The sequence below is a fragment of the Pelophylax lessonae genome (assembly GCF_965119305.1).
Source record: "Pelophylax lessonae genome assembly, chromosome: 4".
NCBI lineage: Eukaryota > Metazoa > Chordata > Amphibia > Anura > Ranidae > Pelophylax > Pelophylax lessonae.
This window is the reverse complement of record NC_138771.1, coordinates 495,517,890-495,538,229: the sequence shown is the minus strand read 5'-3', so window position 1 is coordinate 495,538,229 and position 20,340 is coordinate 495,517,890. Positions and strand designations below refer to the sequence as shown.

Here is a 20,340-nt window from a genome sequence, read left to right as displayed (position 1 = left end):
AAAACAATCTGAAGAAACGACAACATTTTCTGTAAAAAATCCTAACTGTGTGTAGTATCCAGGCCCGGACTGGGACAAAAAATAGGCCCGGGCATTTTAGACTGAGCAGCCCAGGGGGGCGTGGCGGGGGGGGGGGGGGCGTTGTTTCGTCGGGACAGTTTATGACAGGATTTAATGTTCCAGGATGTGTGGATTCGATTACGGTACCTTTATTAGTTTAATCTGACAGACTGGGTCCAATTTAGATCAGAGCTGCCATATGATGCTGTTTTTTTTGTCTTACTTTAAATCCTGTTTTGATGGTTGAGTACTAAAAATAGTATGAAGCAGCACAAGATGAGGGTTACTCTAATCAAGGGGTAGACAACCTTTTTGGGCACAGTGTGCCGAAAAATGTTTTTAAAGAAATTGGGAGTGCCAGATACATAAAAAACAACTGTCAACTTTATATAAGGTAAATGCTGTAAACCACTTGAATAATAGCAAGAAATCAACTGAGCTTTGCACCTTCACACATCAGATCAGCCCCAATTCCTGCACCTTCACGCCTCAGATCCCCCCAATTCCTGCACTATCACACCTCAGATCAGCCCCAATTCCTGCACCTTCACACCTCAGATCAGCCCCAATTCCTGCACTATCACACCTCAGATCACCCCAATTCCTGCACCTTCACACCTCAGATCACCCCAATTCCTGCACTATCACACCTCAGATCACCCCAATTCCTGCACCTTCACACCTCAGATCACCCCAATTCCTGCACCTTCACACCTCAGATCAGCCCCAATTCCTGCACCTTCACACCTCAGACCACCCCAATTCCTGCATCTTCACACCTCAGATTACACAAATTCCTGCACCTTCACACATCAGATAAGCCCCAATTCTTGCAACTTTACACATCAGATAAGCCCCAATTCCTGCACTATCACACCTCAGATCAGCCCCAATTCCTGCACTATCACACCTCAGATCAGCCCCAATTCCTGCACTATCACACCTCAGATCAGCCCCAATTCCTGCACCTTCACACCTCAGATCAGCCCCAATTCCTGCACTATCACACCTCAGATCACCCCAATTCCTGCACCTTCACACCTCAGATCACCCCAATTCCTGCACCTTCACACCTCAGATCAGCCCCAATTCCTGCACCTTCACACCTCAGACCACCCCAATTCCTGCATCTTCACACCTCAGATTACACAAATTCCTGCACCTTCACACATCAGATAAGCCCCAATTCTTGCAACTTCACACATCAGATAAGCCCCAATTCCTGCACCTTCACACCTCAGATCAGCCCCAATTCCTGCACTATCACACCTCAGATCAGTCCCAATTCCTGCACCTTTACACATCAGATCAGCCCCAATTCCTGCACTATCACATCTCAAATCAGCCCCAATTCCTGCACTATCACACCCCAGATCAGTCCCAATTCCTGCACCTTCACACATCAGATCAGCCCCAATTCCTGCACTATCACACCTCAGATCAGCCCCAATTCCTGCACCATCACACCTCAGATCAGTCCCAATTCCTGCACTATCACACCTCAGATCAGCCCCAATTCCTGCACTATCACGCCTCAGATCAGTCCCAATTCCTGCACCTTCACACATCAGATCAGCCCCAATTCCTGCACTATCACACCTCAGATCAGTCCCAATTCCTGCACTATCACACTTCAGATCAGTCCCAATTCCTGCACTATCACACCTCAGATCAGTCCCAATTCCTGCACTATCACACTTCAGATCAGTCCCAATTCCTGCACCTTCACACCTCAGATCAGTCCCAATTCCTGCACCTTCACACCTCAGATCACCCCAATTCCTGCACCTTCACACCTCAGATCACCCCAATTCCTGCACATTCACACCTCAGACCACCCCAATTCCTGCACTTTCACACCGCAGATCACCCCAATTCCTGTACCTTCACACCTCAGATCACCCCAATTCCTGTACCTTCACACCTCAGATCACCCCAATTCCTGCACCTTCACACCTCAGACCACCCAAATTCCTGCACCTTCACACCGCAGATCACCCCAATTCCTGCACCTTCACACCTCAGATCACCCCAATTCCTGCACCTTCACACCGCAGATCACCCCAATTCCTGAACCTTCACACCTCAGATCACCCCAATTCCTGCACCTTCACACCTCAGACCACCCCAATTCCTGCACCTTCACACTGCAGATCACCCCAATTCCTGCACCTTCACACCTCAGATCAGCCCAATTCCTGCACCTTCAGAATACACAAAAGGCAACGTTTTTTGTTCTTTCATCTGATTATACCTGAGCTCACCTCTATCCACATGTGAAAAAGAGTACCCAGGATTTGATGGCCTCTAAAGCACAATCCGATTACTATGTGCTTTTTTTGTGCTCCATACATAGGGAACCATAGGGCATTCACTTCAATGGGCTGTGACAAAGTAGCTCATACACCTTTGCGTGTTTTGTCACGTTTGGGGTCATTTGTTCCCTTGTGTGTCATTGAACATTGTGTCATTGAACATAGTGTCATCGAACGACACTGCAAGCATGACACGTTTTTTTGCACATTTCATAAACATACTCATCCACAAACCACTGCAGTGTGAATGCAGCCTGGAGGAGCGAATTTTCCCAGAAAAGGTCCCTTCTAAAACAAAGAAATTTTTTATGCAGAGTCTTTCATAGCTCCGAGCTACAAACCACTCAGGTGTAAATGGGGCCTGACTGGCCAGTATGTAAATACAGAAGGTCACTACCGCTCCCAGACATTTCCTGTAAGCTCCATCAATCCATTGTTATCCACTTAAACTGAATGTCTGAGCTTTTTGCAACGATAATAGAGAGCGAGATAAAAGCCATTAGCGGCGTTCTTCCTGGTCAGAATCCCCCACCGGTACCAACACACCTGTCCTCCTCTCAGAGATGTGACTTCACCGCCATCCTCCTCCCGCCCTCACTCCGCCAAGCAGGAAATGTGCGCTGTAGGAAAGCCCGCCCCCTCCTCTCACCTGGTGCTTTCCCGTAAACGGTGCCTGAAACCTGCTACTGGAGGAGGAGCTGTGCACATAGAGGATGGAAGGAACCAATCGCTGCCACATGGGCGGGGCAGAGGTGAGCAGTGGTAAGCCCTGTGTGTGTTACCTTGCAGCATTTCTCAGGGACGTAGCGGACATTGGAGGTATCGCCTTTGGACAAGCGGCAGGCGGTGAAGATACATCCATCCACCCATGGCCGGTGTTGTGCCGAAATCGGTTTCCCCAGAGAAGCCAGTTTCCCCTTGCTTTCGGCTGTGATCGGAACTCCGCCCCTCCAGCCCGATGCAATTCAGCCCTCCCAGCTCTGCCTCTCCAGCCGGCGGCTCTGCATTCCGTTATACAGCACATCTAACCTAGCTGCATGTCACAGCCTCTTCCAGCCCCGGCCCACCGGGAAAATGCCCGGTTTGCCCTATGGCCAGTCCGGGCCTGGTAGTATCCCTTTGTCTCTAATATATATATATATATATATATATATATATATATATATATATATATATATATACATACACTATATTACCAAAAGTATTGGGACATCTGCCTTTTTCACGCAAATTAACTTTAATGGCATCCCAGTCTTAGTCCGTAGGACTAAGATAAAGACATGGACTGATAAAGACATGGATGAGAGAGTTTGGGGTGGAGGAACTTGACTGGTCTGCACAGAGTCCTGACCTCAACCTGATAGAACACCTTTGGGATAAATTATAGAGGGGAGACTGCGAGCCAGGCCTTCTCGTCCACATCAGCACCTGACCTCACAAATGGGCTTCTGAAAGAATGGTCAAACATTCCCATAGACACACTCCTAAACCTTGTGGACAGCCTTCCTAGAATAGTTGAAGCTGTTATAGCTGCAAAGGGGGGGGGGGGGGGGACTCAATATTGAACCCTTTGGATTAAGACTGGGATGCCATTAAAGTTCATGTGCGTGTAAAGGTAGGTGTCCCAATACTTTTGGTAATATAGCGTGTGTGTGTGTGTGTATATATATATATATATCTCACTGTATACTATATGTTCTCTGTGAAGAGAATGCTGAGGATGCCAAAACATATCTTTTGAATGCTACCTACAACTTACTAAACCCTGGTACACATAATCCTGGTACACACAAACCCAGCGGGCTGAATGAAAAAAAAAACGGAAGAACTTGGGAGGAAATCCTTTACTAACAATCTGATGTTAGTACAGTTATCTCCCCGCTGAGCTATTGTGTTCTGACAGGAGGACAGCCCCCCTGCCAGAACACGCCAGTCAACACTCTCAGCCATTGGCTGAAAGCGCTGATTGGATCCCGATTAGCAAACCTTTTTTTGGCATGCCACTTCAACAGAATCGGTCGTTCGGCTGGCTTCTGTCGGTCCGGCTGCTGTACACACGATGCCAAATGTTGCTACCGCCCAAAATTTTGCCCCTGTGTATGGCCCTTAAGTATAAAGAGTGGATACATTATATATAGATTATGTTATTCTGTCACCATGTGTAGGGCTGTTACAGCTATAGGAACCATATATATTTCCTGTAAAGTGATATATATTTTTAAACTTTATTCCTTTTTTGTCCTGAAGAGGTATTTATATAGGACCTCTCTTCTTTTCAGTGAGTATGCCAACCAGCGAGACGGAGTCTGTGAACACTGACAATGTAGGCAGCGGCGATGTGGACGAGGAAGGCTGCGGAGTTCGGTTGGCGTGAGTATTATTATGCATATTTTTCAATGTCTTTTTTCAAATAGGTGTGTGTACAAATGTGACTAGCCTAATGTAAATAATATTTTCTACCAATAAATGTTTCCTGTTTCATTTTTCACTGTTTGCTCCTTTTTATGCGGGAACACACAGGGCATAGGTGTATCTGGCTGAACCCGGCTCTGTGCAGGGCTTGTGTATGGTTCAGTCTATAAAGTGTGCATTAAAAGCTGTGGGAGTGTCACTGCATAATCAGTACAACTGAAATGTTGGAAAAAATGTGCCACTGTACTGGAGGAGAGTGGGGCAGGTAGGCCTTTTATTTAGAATATTTATGATTACAATGATTACAACTATAGAACATTTAAAGTGTATGATAATAGGCTCCAAACCTGCTTTCTATACCAGTAAAGGAGATGAACTTTTAAAGAAACGATTTAGCCAAAAGTGTATCTTGTAATACTGAAAAATCAGATGAAAAAAAGCAAATGTTAAAACCACAATAATTATTTATTGTTTTATGACTGCAGCACTCAAGAGCAAGGATAAGATGCAAGTTCTGGTATCCTCAGCATCTCTGTTGCACTTGCTACTTCTATTGGCGCTGTCGATCTTATGTTTGCTATGTCAACAGCACCATCTAGTGGCCAAAGGTGCCAGGCACAGCTCATTCACACAATGGCAAGAGATGCAGGACAGCACAAATTTCATGACTCAGACTTGCTAGAATAGGATGCAGGGCTTCATATATTGTGTTTATGACTCAAAAATGTTAGAAGGGATGCAGAATATCATACATTATTTAATTACATACTTTTTCTTATAATTAAAACCAGCCTGCAGTGATGGGAAGCCACACAGATCTTGTGTACCTCAGTGACTTTTAAAGCTCTGTGAACCTATAGAAAATGTATTTTTACACACAGGATTGTTGCTTATCTGACATCCAGAGGTGTATATGTAAATACAGAATATATTCTAGTTCTAAAAGATCATATTTATTGCATTCAAGCAATAAAGGCACTTCTGCAGATATAGCCTTGTACACCCTGCAATCAAGGGTCCAGTTTGCACAGTTTGCGCAACTTTTTTTGGTTAGGTTAAGCCCCTATGTGACCTTCCATTTTTTGGTTACGTTAAGGCCCTATGTCACCTTCCAGAAGTTACACTAAATCAGGACCTCTTTAGATCTGTTTGCTTCTAGGAGCTTGCTTACCATTAGCTGCTAGAGGTAATCCAATGTGAAGGTCTCTGTGAATGCTTCTTTTTGTGTATTTTGTGTTTACGTTGCTCTATACGTACTTTTATCACATTGTGAAAGCGGTGTACTGCATAGTGATCTTCATTTTATGGTTCCAATGTTTATTGATTCAACCAGAGAAGAGGGCCAACACTGTTTTTATTTAGTCTTTCCAAATCTTATATGGCAGCTGGAAGTAGGTTAAATCACACATAGTTGGCTGTATGAAGGAATATTCAGTCTTAAAATGTATGTATAGGCAAAATTATTTTTAATTTTGTTTTGAATAGAGAAGAAGTGTTAAAACCCCTATCAATGTATTGTTTGCTGTCCATGTCCCATTGGGAAGATTTCTCCACACTTTTTGACTGACAGTGATGTGATGGGAAGTGATGTGAAATCTCTCGTAAGGGGAAGACCCCCCCTTAAACAACTGTTACTAGAACAGCTGTCCCCATTGAAATATTTATCCTCTGTTCCAGTTCTGGTGATAGCTGTAATATTTCACTCTTTAAAATTCTGTGTCAATTTAGTTCCCATAAATACCTTAGAATTGTTCCAGAGATTCCCATCTGCATACATTTTCTTTGTGGCTATATGTGTACAGTTCATTCTGCTCTCTCAGTATTTCCCTTTCTAGAAACCCATTCAGCTTTAGAGTGCAGAGAGTGTATGTCATGAGGAGTGATGAACTGGATTGAAAAAACACATGCCCAGCATTTAGATGAGAATTTTCCTCTCTGCTTGCCACTGGATGGTACAGACTTTTGATGTGCTGTCATGTGCTGATCAGTTGCTTGATTTATGTTCCAGAAGCAGGTATTATAATGTATTTAAGCAACTGATGCTAAAGTCTACACCAGGCATGTCCAACCTGCGGCCCGGAACCCCAGGCAATGCGGCCCACTGCCCCCTGACAATTTTTTTTTTGCTGGGGATGAAGGAAGTCGGGTCGGGGGCATGGCCACAGCGGCTTCCAACTAACGGTAGGCAGAGGCTGCCTCGGAATGGGGGCGGGGGGGGGGTGGTATGTGAGCATGTGCAGTGTTTCTGACTCCTACCACCATGACCACTTCAAATCACTGAAGTGGTCATGGTGGTTAGAGTGTTCCTTTAATATCTCTCAGAAGAAGTAAACCTCCATATACTGATTCCATTTCATTTGATCATCCTCTAGTTGTGTTAAATTAGTGCGGGGGGGGGGGGGGCGGCCGCGCGGGTAGGGGCAGCGGCATTTTATTACTTATATACCTTAACTATAGTATATATTTTATATGCGGCCCGAGAAAATTTCTCTACAATCAATGTGGGCCAGAGAAGCCAAAAAGTTGGACACCCATGGTCTACACCATCCAGCTCTGTCCCTGGAACATGCACATGTAAAGGGTTCCTAGGGATGCGTTCTTTCAGTGTTGCAATCAGCAGGAAGCTGATATATCACTTCTCCTGCTGGCTATTACAGAGTAATGGAAAGAAAAGCAGCTGAAGCTACAGGGAGGGACTGAGGATATGCACATATTTTAAAGTAAAAAAGACTATTTTAACAAGACTAATACAGCATTTTGAGTCAGTGATTCAAGTATAACTAAAAGCAAAACCATTTTTACAGTGTTTTATTTTATTTTGTTTTATTTTGTTTTATAAAAGCAAAACTGTTTATTAAGGCTCCATTCACACCTGGGCATTTTTGAGCGTTTTTCAGCTCCAAAAACGCTAAAAAAAACGTTCCAAAACGCCCAACAAGTAAAACCCCATTCATTTAAATGGCCCCTGTTCACATCTGAGCGTTGTAACGCCTGAAGCAAAGCGCCTGTAGCTGAAAAAAGTACATGAGCTTCTTTTTGGGCTGATTACCAGTGTTTTTGATAGATGTCAATGCCTGCCTCCAAAAACGCCTGAAAATCGCGGTAAAAATCACAGTAAAAAACACGCGAAAATGCTACGCTCAAGTGTGAATGCAGCCTAGAGTGGAGAGGGATTAGATTTTAATACCTGTCTGTGTTCCTGATGTGTGACCCACTTTCTCTATTAGTCCTTGTAACTGTTATCACCAAGAGTGAAAGTGAAAGAAAATACCACATTTTGGGTTGTTAGGGTTGTTACCAGAGAGGAGACATTAGTTCTTGGGATCCTGGTGGCAACCAGACCTTCACAATGGGACACAGATGGCAGAAAAACTGACAAGGTGTTATAACCCTCCCCTACTCTATCCAAAATAATAAAAATAGCCCTTAGTTCTACTTTACTGTTCTTTATTAACACCTAATGTAAGAAATATGACTTTAGTTCTCCTTTAACTTATGGAAAAGTGGATGTTCTCAGATGCTGCAGATATACAAACTCTCCCACAGGCTATTCTGCTGCTGCTGCCTTGGTAACAGGCTAGGAAGGAGCACCAAATACAGTATGCCTTTAAATTAAATTTATGTTTCGGTGAGAAAAAAAAAACATTTGGATACACTAAATATAATTTAGCAAGCTTTATTGCAGATTCTTACCTGCTTCAGCTCTCTAGATTTTGACTTAGGCCAGTCTAGAATCCTTGTTGAAGGTGAGCACTATGCGGGACGGTCCACCTTTGTGATCCCCCCTAATGGCTGTGGTGTCCCATCAGAGATGAAACAGTCACTGCAATAAACCTGAGGAGAGTGCTGAGGATACCTGCAACTTTGTTTCTTAGCCGATTACAGGAGAAAGGGAATGAGAACTGCATTGTCTACAAAGCACCATTGCTATGGTTGCAAATTAGAATTTTTGTTTGCAGGTGGAATTGGAAAGGTAATATTTATTATGTGGAAGAACCATACACTTTTGTACCGAACTACCCTCCTCCTCTGCAGCTCTGTGTTTACTGTAGAAATACAGATTCTCTTGAGGCACCCTGAGGCTTGTAGTGCCACCGCAGCACCGGGTTATCGCACCATGCATGGATACACTATACCTGTAATGTATGCCATCGTAGCCACGTGCCTGCAGCATACGGCGCGTGTAAAGCCCTCTGCTCACCTCCCGCTGTCGCCATCATCTCACGTTACCGCCACTGCCGTGAAAGATGCAGGCGGCGGCGGTGCTCAGGGAAAGCAGTAATTGTGAGGAATAATGGCAGCTGTGACTCAGCATCATTTTCTATTTTTCTTCTTTATGTCTTTCAGGCACAGAATTTCCAAGTCTAAATTTAGGTAAGAATACTGCTGAACAGCTGCAGCTAATGACGCTCTTTTAAATGACAGCTGCTCCGTCCAATGACATAGCAGTAAGGCATGCTAAATTCACTCACACAGTCAAAGATCAATAGCTGTGAGGCCCAATCACTGCACAGAATAGAATGCTCTGATCACACACAGGGTGAAAGGCAGATACTCCATCCAATCACAGCACAGCCTGGCACTCAGCATTCAGTCAGAGATAGGCGGCCACACCAACCAAGCCTAGCACAGCCTGTAATGCTGAATTCAGTACGGACAGATGCCTCTTCGAATCACAAAGTAGCCCAAAGCATGGACTGTGCTTTCGTGTGGTAGGTGTGTCTATGTGTAAAGAAGATGAAAGTGGTCCTTGTATGGATGTGGCCTATGGATTAGCCATTTTTAATCAAGGGCTTTTTGTAAATGTATATGGTAACACTGGATGACAAGCTCTACCATTTTTGGAGACAAACTAATATGAAGTCTATACATTTGTGAAAACTAAATTTGTGAAAAACTTCTTTTTGGGTGGAAGAGGAAAAATACATCTTTCTAGTTTGCATTTTATTTTATAACATGTTTAGCTTTAATGGTGGCAATTTTTAATGTTTATCTCCAAAACATACGATTTCAATAATGTCTACTTTCTGTTAGCTAAATTACTGCCTTTACTAGCCTTGCTTCCTCTTTTGTACAATGTCCTTGGACCCTTGGTGCTAATGTCTTCAGCACATAAAATGTTAAAACTAAAATTGATGTTTTGGTGCAGAGGATATCCTCATTGAAAACTGAATACTAAGTCATTTGCACTAACCCCTACCAATCAGCCCAACCTAATGTCCTAAAACTAACCCTACACATCAAGCTAACCCAAACACCTTATACCAACACTACAAATTAAGCTAACCTAGAAACCTAATATTACCACTACACATCAAACTAACACAAGTACCTAATACCAACATTACACGTCAAGCTAAACCTAACTCTCAACCATTTTTGCCTTGATTGTAAGGTCTTTATTTTGCACAAGTGTTCTTTAGTTGAGCGCAACATTTATTTAGCAATATTTAATTTTCCTCACATCTCACGCATTCACGTGTTTGTTGTGGCTCCTATTAAGGAGTTAATCCTGCACTTTTTATTTAAATATTTTATATATTTCTATACACATATCCATCACTTCCTTTGTGCGGGTTTTTGTTGGTTTCAACACCACAAAACTTTTTTCCAAATTTTTACAAATACTCATGCCTGACGGGTGCTCTTTAATCGGCAACTCCAACCCTAATCCTAGTATAACAGCCACGAGCCTAGTCCTGTACTAAGGTCAACGACAAAATACAATGCGCCCAAGTAATCAGATCATGTTATCATTATCTAGGTGTAGCAGGCTCACTCAGCTTTAGTGGGGGTGACACTTAGAGGGACTCATCTTCCACCCACTCACTGCTCTCAGAGGAAGCCTCTCTCAGGACCCCTCCTAGTAGTGCAGGGGTTAGAAAATCTGCGGGTACAGAGTCATTCACTAATGCCAGCTCTGCTCACTGGATAATTACTGGTTGTACGAGATACTTAGTACTAATTACAGGCCGCCCACTCTGAAGAGCTAAACCTGCTTAGCAACTGTGCTGACAATGGACCAGAGTAATTGAGTGGAAAGGGGGGCCCTGTGATGTTTAAAGCAGCTCAAGGAGAATGAATTCAGGTCAGGACAGAGCTTGCGTTCATCCTCCTTTAACAAGAGGCGACCTTCGAGGACTGGTTGTCAAACAACGCAAAGCAACGTGTGTCACATTTCCTGGCGGCAGGGGACTACCCAGAAAGGTGGGGGAGGACATTTTTCAAACTCTTTATTCTTGTTCTTATTTTTAGTTTGTCAGGTGGGCTGTTTTGTTTTAATCAAAAGGTCAGAATTCAGTGTTTGCAAATAATTTGCACTAAAGGATCAGAGTTCTGAAGGGACCTATATTGAAAAATATAGCATGTAGCAAACACAGGAAAAAGTGCAAAGTTGTAGAAAATATAGATATTAGATTCAGCATACTTCCTTTTCTGGTGACCACACTTTTAAGTGAGGGGAAATCTCCAGATAGGGCCACAGACCTCAAAAAAACAAGAAAAAAGAAATCAGACAAGCATCCAACCCCGTCAGGCTGGTTGGTGGTTTACAGTACTTCACACAAATGTACAAAACTGTACGAATGCCAAAATATACAGACTACAAATCTGCATATACATGTGATAGATAGATACAGTAGATAGCTAGATAAGATAGATAGATAGATAGATAGATAGATAGATAGATAGATAGATAGATAGATAGATAGATAGATAGATAGATAGATAGATAGATAGATAGATAGATAGATAGATAGATAGATAGATAGATAGATAGATAGATAGATAGATAGAACGCCAATATAATTATCTTTTATTGGTCAGATCTGGCCCCATGTCAGACTGACATCTGATATTTACCAGAAGCTACTTGCAGAGGTCTTATGTGACAGGAAGTTACATGTGTGTATTAAAATGTCTCCCCAGTTTTTAAATAATTTTCAAGAACTAATGTGGGAGAAATAATACAAAAATAGTACATCACTGCAATATATGCACCTTTGCGCACGGTTTGTCTATAAAAATGCTAAAAGGTAAATAAAATGCTTAATAATCTGCCAGAAATCCAGTGGGCCCTTAACTTTCTGTAGTGAGTGAACAGCTCTGCTTCTGGTGCACTGAAACCCCAAGCGGTGTTGTCGGCCATTTCTGAGTTGTACCTTTCTGGACTACCAAATACCTCCCCCTTTTACTACATATTTTTAAAGGGAGCAATTCTGTAGTCCAGCAGGTTTGAATTGGGTAAGCAGGATAACACTGCCTAAGTTTGCAGTGCAGCACAGGCACTGTTATCATTCACTTCAGAAAGTTTGGAGCTCACTGGATTTCTGGCAGGGTCAACAGGTATTTCTCTTTCGTTCATTGACAAACACAGCTCCTAATCTTCTTTGACCCTTGGTTTATGCAGCTCTCCATAGGGGTAGGACTAGGAAACAAAACTTGACTACGCCCCTAGGGCAGTCCTAGGGGGTATACTTCCCACTTCCTGCTCTAGGACTTCAGTTTTTTTCTGCCTAGTCAGGAGTAAGGACCTGGTTCCCTGCTGCGATCTCTGATTCTAGCATTTCTTTTCCTTTTTACAGGGAATTTTTTTCTTTGTTTATTATTTTCTGTTCCTGTGAGAACTACAATCAAGTCGGTTCCTGTGAGAACTACAATCAACTGCCAGACTGGGTGACGCACTGGATATCCTAGATCTTTACGGTCTTCCCAGTCACGGCCAGAGTTGCAGCATATCTCTGGCCCGCAGCACCCTCATTCCAAGATGACGTGGTGGACTGTTAGGAGTGGTGCCCGCTCGGTTCCCAAGTGTGGTGAGTAGTGTCCCCCATCTCCTATGGGGAAATATTGGGGTGGACGCTGGTCCTTCCTTCGGGTTAGTAGGCCCCTTATGTGTCCTTCTTTCCCTCATGGTTCCCCCTCCATTCTGTTGTGGATGGCTGTCATGCAGCCTCGGCGGCCATGTTTGTGTAGTTCGGCGGCCATGTTTTTGAAGTTTCCCATTGAAGTCGATGCGGCAGCTATTTTTTTGTAGCCTGTTGAGCGGTGATGCCGCGGTGGTCCTCTAGCCGCAGTGACAGCGCTTCCTCTTCCTTTCTGATCACAGCATGGCAAGCAGCTTAGAGCTCTGTATTCTGTTCTGAGTAGGTGTTGGTGAGTCCCCGCGGGTTTACAACTCCCTCTTCTGCCATAGCAGCGCCGCTGGTGCGCTGGGACTTGCGGTACCACAGGGGTAGCGGTGTGTAGGGGTTTTTTTTTTGTGACAATTTTTTGCATAGTAAGGGTGGCCTCCAGATTAACCATGGAGTCCCTGGAGCAGGTATTACCACCTTACCCACTATCAGAAGCTGCGGGACCCTCTAGGTCTCAGTCTACCCTGGCTGCCATGACGGCTGTCCTACAGTCACTTGTGTCAAAGGTTGATATGGCCTTTCAAAAGCGGCCTAGGAAGAAGTGCCCCCCACCTTCACCTGTATCCTCTGCCTCCTCAGAGTCTGAGGTGGATTTGGCTGCCGCAGACGTGAGTCAACCCACTGGGTCTGTTCAACGCACCCCGAGTGCTCTTACAGTGAAGATGGTTCCTCTTCCACTACGGCCTCACATGAAAAGGCGCTTGTGGAGGCACTGACTGTATCAGTAGAGGAAACTTAAAAATTGGAGGACACAGCTGATGCTGTGTCAATTGCACCGGTGCAAATTTGGGACCCGTGGACCATCCAAGCTCACTAAGGTGTTCCCTTTTCCTGCCTATTTCGACGAGATTGTCGCTAGTCAGTGGTGATCCAGATCAAATAAGGCCAGGCTTCTTCCTGCGGAGGAGTCCTCGTCTTTTAAGGACCCTGTGGACAAGAGAGCTGAGACCCTAGTCTGATACCTTTTCACCGTGGCAGGTTAAATTTGAGGCCGGTTTTTGCTATCACCTTGGTCTCCCAGACCTTAACGGAATGGGCGAAACTCCAACGCCGGGGTCTGGAAGGGGGTCAACATCCTCCTGAGCTGGTGGTTCAGATGATACAGGGGCTACAGTACATCTGTAATGCATCCTTGGATGTGGACCCTTTGGCTGGCAGAGTGTCTGTGACTGCAGTGATCTTCCGTCGCATGATTTGGTTGAAGTACTGGTCGGCTAATCAGGCTACCACAAAGGTGCTGACTGATCTACTGTTTGCAGGAGGCCGTTTGTTCGGTGCTTCTATGGAAGAGATCATTAAAGGTCTTAGGGTCGGTAAGAGTACTCTGCTTCCACAGGTTGCCAAGAGCAAAGAGCCTCGTCGTAAAAGTGGTCCTTTCTTCTCGGCTCACAAACGGCCCTTTCATCCTGTGGGCTTGCAGGACAACTGACAAAAGTCCACCCGTAACTTTGTAGGAGGCCCTAGTCAAAATTGGGTTCCACTAGTTCCGCAGACAAGCCCTCCTCTGCCGTATCTGGGGTGGGGGGACGTCTTCGCTTCTTTCCAAACCTGTGGACCTTTTTCATTCAAGACAAATGGATCCACGAGTTGATTTGGTCCGGTTACATAGTTAGTCAGGTTGAAAAAAGACACAAGTCCATCTGGCGCAACCAATAAAAAACAAAAAAAAAGTAAAGAAAACCCAACCATACAAACCCATATACATAATCCTATACCCGCAGTTAATCCAGAGGAAGGCGAAGGAAGGTTACAAGATCGAGTTTCGGTGCTTGCCTCTGGCAATGTTCTTTCCTTACAACTTGCGCCTGTCCCTGGATCAGCTGCAGGACCTTTATGGGGCAGTGCAGGATCTGCTATCACAGGGAGTAATTGTCCTGGTTCCAGAGTTTGAGCGTTTTCAGGGATTTTATTCAATTCCATTTCCTGTTTCTAGGAAGGAAGGCAAGGTTCGTCCGATCTTGGATCTCAAGGCTCCCTTCATTAAGGGGTTCCTTGCTTTGGTGGCTCTGTTCCCTGGTGCTTCAACAAGGGAAGTCCTTTCTCCCCCTGTACTGGACAGTGGTTACCACGGACGCCAGCCTGTCCAGGTGGGGAGGAGTCTTGAGCACAGATTCGGCTCAAGGGGTTGGGACTCGGGGGGAGTCTGGTCTGCTGATCAATGTCCTGGAGATTCGGACAATCAGGCTTGGCCTGGTCACATTCCAGGGGTGAAAAATTGGCAGGCGGACTACCTCAGTTGGCAGACCCTGAGTCGGGGCGAATGGTCTCTTCACCCGAAAGGTTTTCAACAACTGTGCCTCCAGTGGGGGACTTCAAATGTGGACCTGTTGGCCTCTCGTCCCAACTGGAAGGTTCAGAGGTTTGTGGCAAGATCTCAGGATCCTTTGGCCGACACCACCGATGCTCTGGTGGCCCCTTGGGGTCAGTATCATCTGATTTACGCTTTTCCTCCACTACAGCATCTGCCGAGGCTTCTGCGCAGAATCAAGGCAGAATTGATTCCAGTCATTCTTGTGGCTCTAGACTGGCCTTGCCAGTCTTAGTACGCAGGCTTTGTGAGGCTGGTAGCCGATGTTCCTTGGAGACTCTCTCTCAGAGAAGATCTTTTGTCTCAAGGGCCGATCTTTTATCCTGCCAGGTACTGAAGGATAGAGAGTTGTCAGATTTGGTGATTCCTACACTGTTAAAAGCTAGAAAATCTACTTCTAGAAAGATTTATCATAGAGTTTGGAAGGCGTACATTTCTTGGTGTGGGTCTCGGGGGGTTTCTTCCCGTTCCTTTTCAGTGTCCCATCTGCTGGAGTTTATACAACAAGGTGTAGATAAATGTTTGGCTCTGGGCACCATCAAGGGCCAGATTTCTGCCTTGGCAATTTTTTCCAACGACCGTTGCCTGCAAATTCTTTGGTTCACACTTTCGTCCAGGGGGTTCGCCACTTGGCTCCTCTGGTAAGGTCCCTGGTACCTCCTTGGGACCTCAATCTGGTACTGTCGGTTCCAGACTGCCTTTTGGAAATATTTGTGAACTTCCTCTGCTTACTCTGTCACAGAAGGAAGTTTTTTGGTGGCTATTACTTCTGCACGCAGGGTGTCGGAACTGGCTGCATTGTCCTGTCGGAAACCTTACCTGGTGGTTTACGGGGACAAAGCGGTGCTATGTCCCTGTCAGTCATTCCTTCCTAAGGTCGTCTCAGGTTTCCACTTGAATGAAGACATTGTGTTGCCTTCCTTGTGCCCTAAGCCGACACATCCTAAAGAAAGTGCTTTGCATTCCCTGGATGTGGTTCGGGCAATCAGGATGTACCTGGCGGCGACTGAGTCGATTTGAAAATCGGATTGTTTGTTTGTCCTTACGGATGGATCTCGTAAGGAGCAGGCCACATCTGCTGTGACCATTTCCAGATGGATCAGGCAGACAGTGGTGCAGGCCTATTTCATTAAGGGTCAGGCTCCTACTTTACCTGTTAAGGCACATTCTACAAGGGTGTTTAGTGCCTCCTGGGCCTTCCGTCATCAGACGCCAGTAGTTCAGGTGTGCAAGGCGTTCGTCTGTGCATACATTTGCCAAGTTTTACAAGGTGGATGTACTTGCCTCTGCAGATGCTGTGTTCGGCCGCAAAGTTTTTCAGGCTGCTGTTGCAGAGGTTCCTGCCTCTTGAGGGTGTATTCTTTCTGGTTGGTGAGCTCCAGTTGTTCCGGGTTGAGCTCCTGGTTTACCTGGTTGGCTATGTTTAGCCTTTTTGGGAATTATTTGCATTGCTGTGTTTTTCCCACCCCTCATGTTGACACTGCTTTGGGACATCCCAAGGGTCAAAGAAAATATGGAGTTGTGTCCGTCAATGAATGAAAGAGAAAAATTGATTTTTGTCTTACCGTAAAATCTTTTTCTCTGATGTTCATTGATGGACACAGCACCCACCCCTCTGTTAAGTTGGGTTATGTATTCTTCTGACACTGTTTGTTACAAACTGAAGTCCTATAGCTGGAAGTGGGTAGTATACCCCGTAGGACTGCACTATGGGCGTAGTCAAGTTTTGTTTCCGACCAGTCCTACTCCTATAGAGAGCAGCATAACCCAAGGGTCAAAGAAGATATGGAGCTGTGTCCATCAATGAACGAAAGAGAAATACCTGTTGACCCTGACAGAAATCCAGTGAGCTCCAAACTGTCTGAAGTGACTGATAACAGTGCCCATGCTGTACTGCATACTCAGGCAGTGTTGTCCTGCTTGCCCAATTCAATCCTGCTGGACTACAGAGTTACTCCCTTTAAAGATATGTAGTTGAGAAAAGGGAGGAGTATTTTGTAGTCCAGAAAGGGACAATTTAGAAATGGCCGACAACACTGCTTGGGGTTTCAGTGCACCAGAAGCAGAGCTGTTAACTCACTACAGTAAAAACATCAGAGAAAAGGATTTTACAGTAAGCAGTTTTTGTCTGCACTTGCATCTTAACTAAAGAGACAAAAAAGGGAAATGGCTTGTAATGCAGAAATGTACTACATATGTTGCTTTTTTTTTTTTGCCCAGGCATACACTTTAACCACTTGAGGACCATTCACATCATTTATACACCCTAAAGGACATTGGTTTTTCCTCCAGGGTGCATATATACACCCCAGAATCTGCTATGTGCAGTCCCACTAAGATCAGTCAAAGTCATGATCTGTGAGAGAGCTCACACCTCTCATTCATTGTAGCACAGAAACACTTTCCTTCTCTGTTAAAATGTTGGAGCCTGTTCCAGCTGATCTGACACAAGCTATTGTCCTGGAGGCTGCTTTCATCAGGGCCTTGTCACATAGGTCCACTACAGAGTCCCTTTAAGATCTTGCACTTTAGCTAAGTGGCAAGGTCCACTCTGGCATCCTAAAGGGAATTAAACAAGGACAGATTTGTCAGTGCAGCCGTTAAGGGGTTATGAAGTAATTTAATTTATTGGCTTGGATGTGCCCTTCTGCGCGCCCTTGTGTATGATGCAAAGGGCATCTGTGCATACAAATATATGCGATGCAGAGGGCAAAGCAGCAAACAGACCTATACAAAGGTAATACATATAAATAGCAACCCTTCATGATATGAATATGGATAGCAAAACCTACAAGAACTGTTATATATTTAATAAAAATTATAATACCATATAATAGTAATATTGCTATGGTAAAGGCTAATGTTAATTACCTTAGTGAATTCATATATTTATAGAACCCAGGTCTAATTAAATGCCAGAACACTCTTTTTGAATATGGAACAGCTGAAATCATTGAGGGTCCGTTTGCACTAATGCATTGTGGTAACGCACTAAAGCAAAACACTATAGAGTGTAGTGGTGCACTGTGTTACACATGTTTGTGATATGTCCAATTTTTAGGATATTTTGGTGCATTGTCAGGCCAAATTTTTGATGGGCTGTTTTAACATAACACATTAAAGCACAACATAATGTACAATAAAACAGGTATGTTAATGCACTGCAAAAATATAAATGGATCCCAAATATAGGCACTTGAATAGTTCTCCTTACCCTACCATAGAAGTATAGCTAAGAAGCAAATCTATACAAGATTTTTTTTTTTTTAATATTTAAAAAAAGAGCGTATATGTATCAGTTAAAACTGAACTCCATGCAAACAGCTAAATACGTACATAGATTTTATATAAACATATATACAGTATCTCACAAAAGTGAGTACACCCCTTATTATATCTTTTCATGTGACAACACTGAAGAAATGACACTTTGCTACAATGTAAAGTAGTGATTGTACAGCTTGTATAACAGTGTAAATTTGCTGTCCCCTCAAAATAACTCAACACACAGCCATTAATGTCTAAACTGCTGGCAACAAAAGTGAGTACACCCCTAAGTGAAAATATCCCCTAAGTGTCAATATTTTGTGTGACCACCAATTTTTTTCAGCCTTGCTCTAACCCTCTTGGACATGGAGTTCACCAGAGCTTCACAGGTTGCCACTAGAGTCCTCTTCCACTCCTCTATGACGACATCACGGAGCTGGTGGATGTTAGAGACTTTGCGCTCCTCCACCTTCGATTTGAGGATGCCCTACACATGCTCAATAGGGTTTAGGTCTGGAGACATGCTTGGCCAGTCCATCACCTTTACCCTCAGCTTCTTTAGCAAGGCAGTGGACGTCTTGGAGGTATGTTTGGGGTCATTATCATGTTGGAATACTGCCCTGCGGCCCAGTCTCCGAAAGAAGGGGATCATGCTCTTTTTCAGTATGTCACAGTACATGTCGACATTCATGGTTCCCTCAAAAAATTGTAGCTCTCCAGTGCTGGCAGCACTCATTCAGGCCCAGACCATGACACTCCCACTACCATGCTTGACTATAGGCAAGACACAGATGTCTTTGTACGCCTCACCTGGTTGCTGCCACACGCTTGACAACATCTGAATGAAATAAGTTTATTTTGGTCTCATCAGACCACAGGACATGGTTCCAGTAATCTATGCCCTCAGTCTGCTTGTCTTCAGCAAACTGTTTGTGGGCTTTCTTGTGCATCATCTGTAGAAGCAGCTTCCTTCTGAGACCACAGCCATGCAAGCCAATTTGATGCAGTGTGCAGAGTATAGTGTTAGCACTGGCACGCTGACCCCCCACCCCTTCAACCTCTTTATCAGTGCTGGCAGCACTCATACCTCTATTTCCCAAAGATAACCTCTGGATATGATGCTGGGCACGTGCACTCAACTTGGTTGGTCGACCATGGCGGGGCCTGGTCTGAGTGGAATCTGTCCTGTTAAAACACTGTATGGTCTTGGCCACTGTGCTGCAGCTCAGTTTCAGGGTCCTGACAATCTTCTTATAGCCTAGGCCATCTTTATGTAGAGCAACAATTATTTTTTTCAGATCCTCAGATTTAACACACCTTCTCCCCAATCACACCTAAGACCTGGTAACACTAACAAATCACATGACACTGTGGAGGGAAAATGGCTAATTGGGACCAATTTGGACATTTTGACTTAGGGGTGTACTCACTTTTGTTGCCAGCGGTATAGACAATAATGGCTGTGTTGAGTTATTTCGAGGGGACAGCAAATGTACACTGTTATACAAGCTGTGCACTCACTACTTTACATTGTAGCAAAGTGTCATTCCTTCAGTGTTGTCACATGAAAAGATAAAATAAAATATTTACAAAAATGTGACAGGTGTACTTACTTTTGTGAGATACAGTATATATTAACACATATATATATATTTACACACATACACAGGTACATCTCAAAAAATTTGAATATCATCAAAAAGTGAATTTATTTAAGAAATTTAATTCAAAAAGTGAAACTAATATATTTTATAGATTCATTATACACAGAGTTATATATTTCAAACATTTATTTCTTTTAATTTTGATGATTATGGCTTACAGCTAGTGAAAACCCAAGGTTTAATACCGCAGAAAATTAGTATTACATAAGACCAATGAAAAAAAGGATTTTTAATACAGAAATGTTGGCTTACTGAAAAGTATGTCCGTGTACAGTATAGTATGCACTCAATACTTGGTTGGGGCTTCTTTTACATGAATTACTGAATCAATGCGGAGTGGCATGGAGGCGATCAGCCTGTGGCACTGCTGAGGTGTTATGGAAGCCAAGGTTGCTTTGATA

General features: G+C 44.1%; 1 protein-coding gene across 7 annotated transcripts in view; it reads left to right on the top strand.

Moving 5' to 3' along the window:
* Positions 1-20,340, top strand: part of CACNA1C (calcium voltage-gated channel subunit alpha1 C) — an 800,624-nt gene that overhangs the window by 450,299 nt on the left and 329,985 nt on the right. For all 7 annotated transcript variants that reach the window (XM_082255705.1, XM_082255709.1, XM_082255707.1 and 4 more), the window contains exons 10-11: positions 4,655-4,745; positions 9,135-9,161. In XM_082255705.1, coding sequence (XP_082111831.1) covers positions 4,655-4,745; positions 9,135-9,161 — 118 coding nt within the window. The remainder of the gene's footprint in view (positions 1-4,654; positions 4,746-9,134; positions 9,162-20,340) is intronic.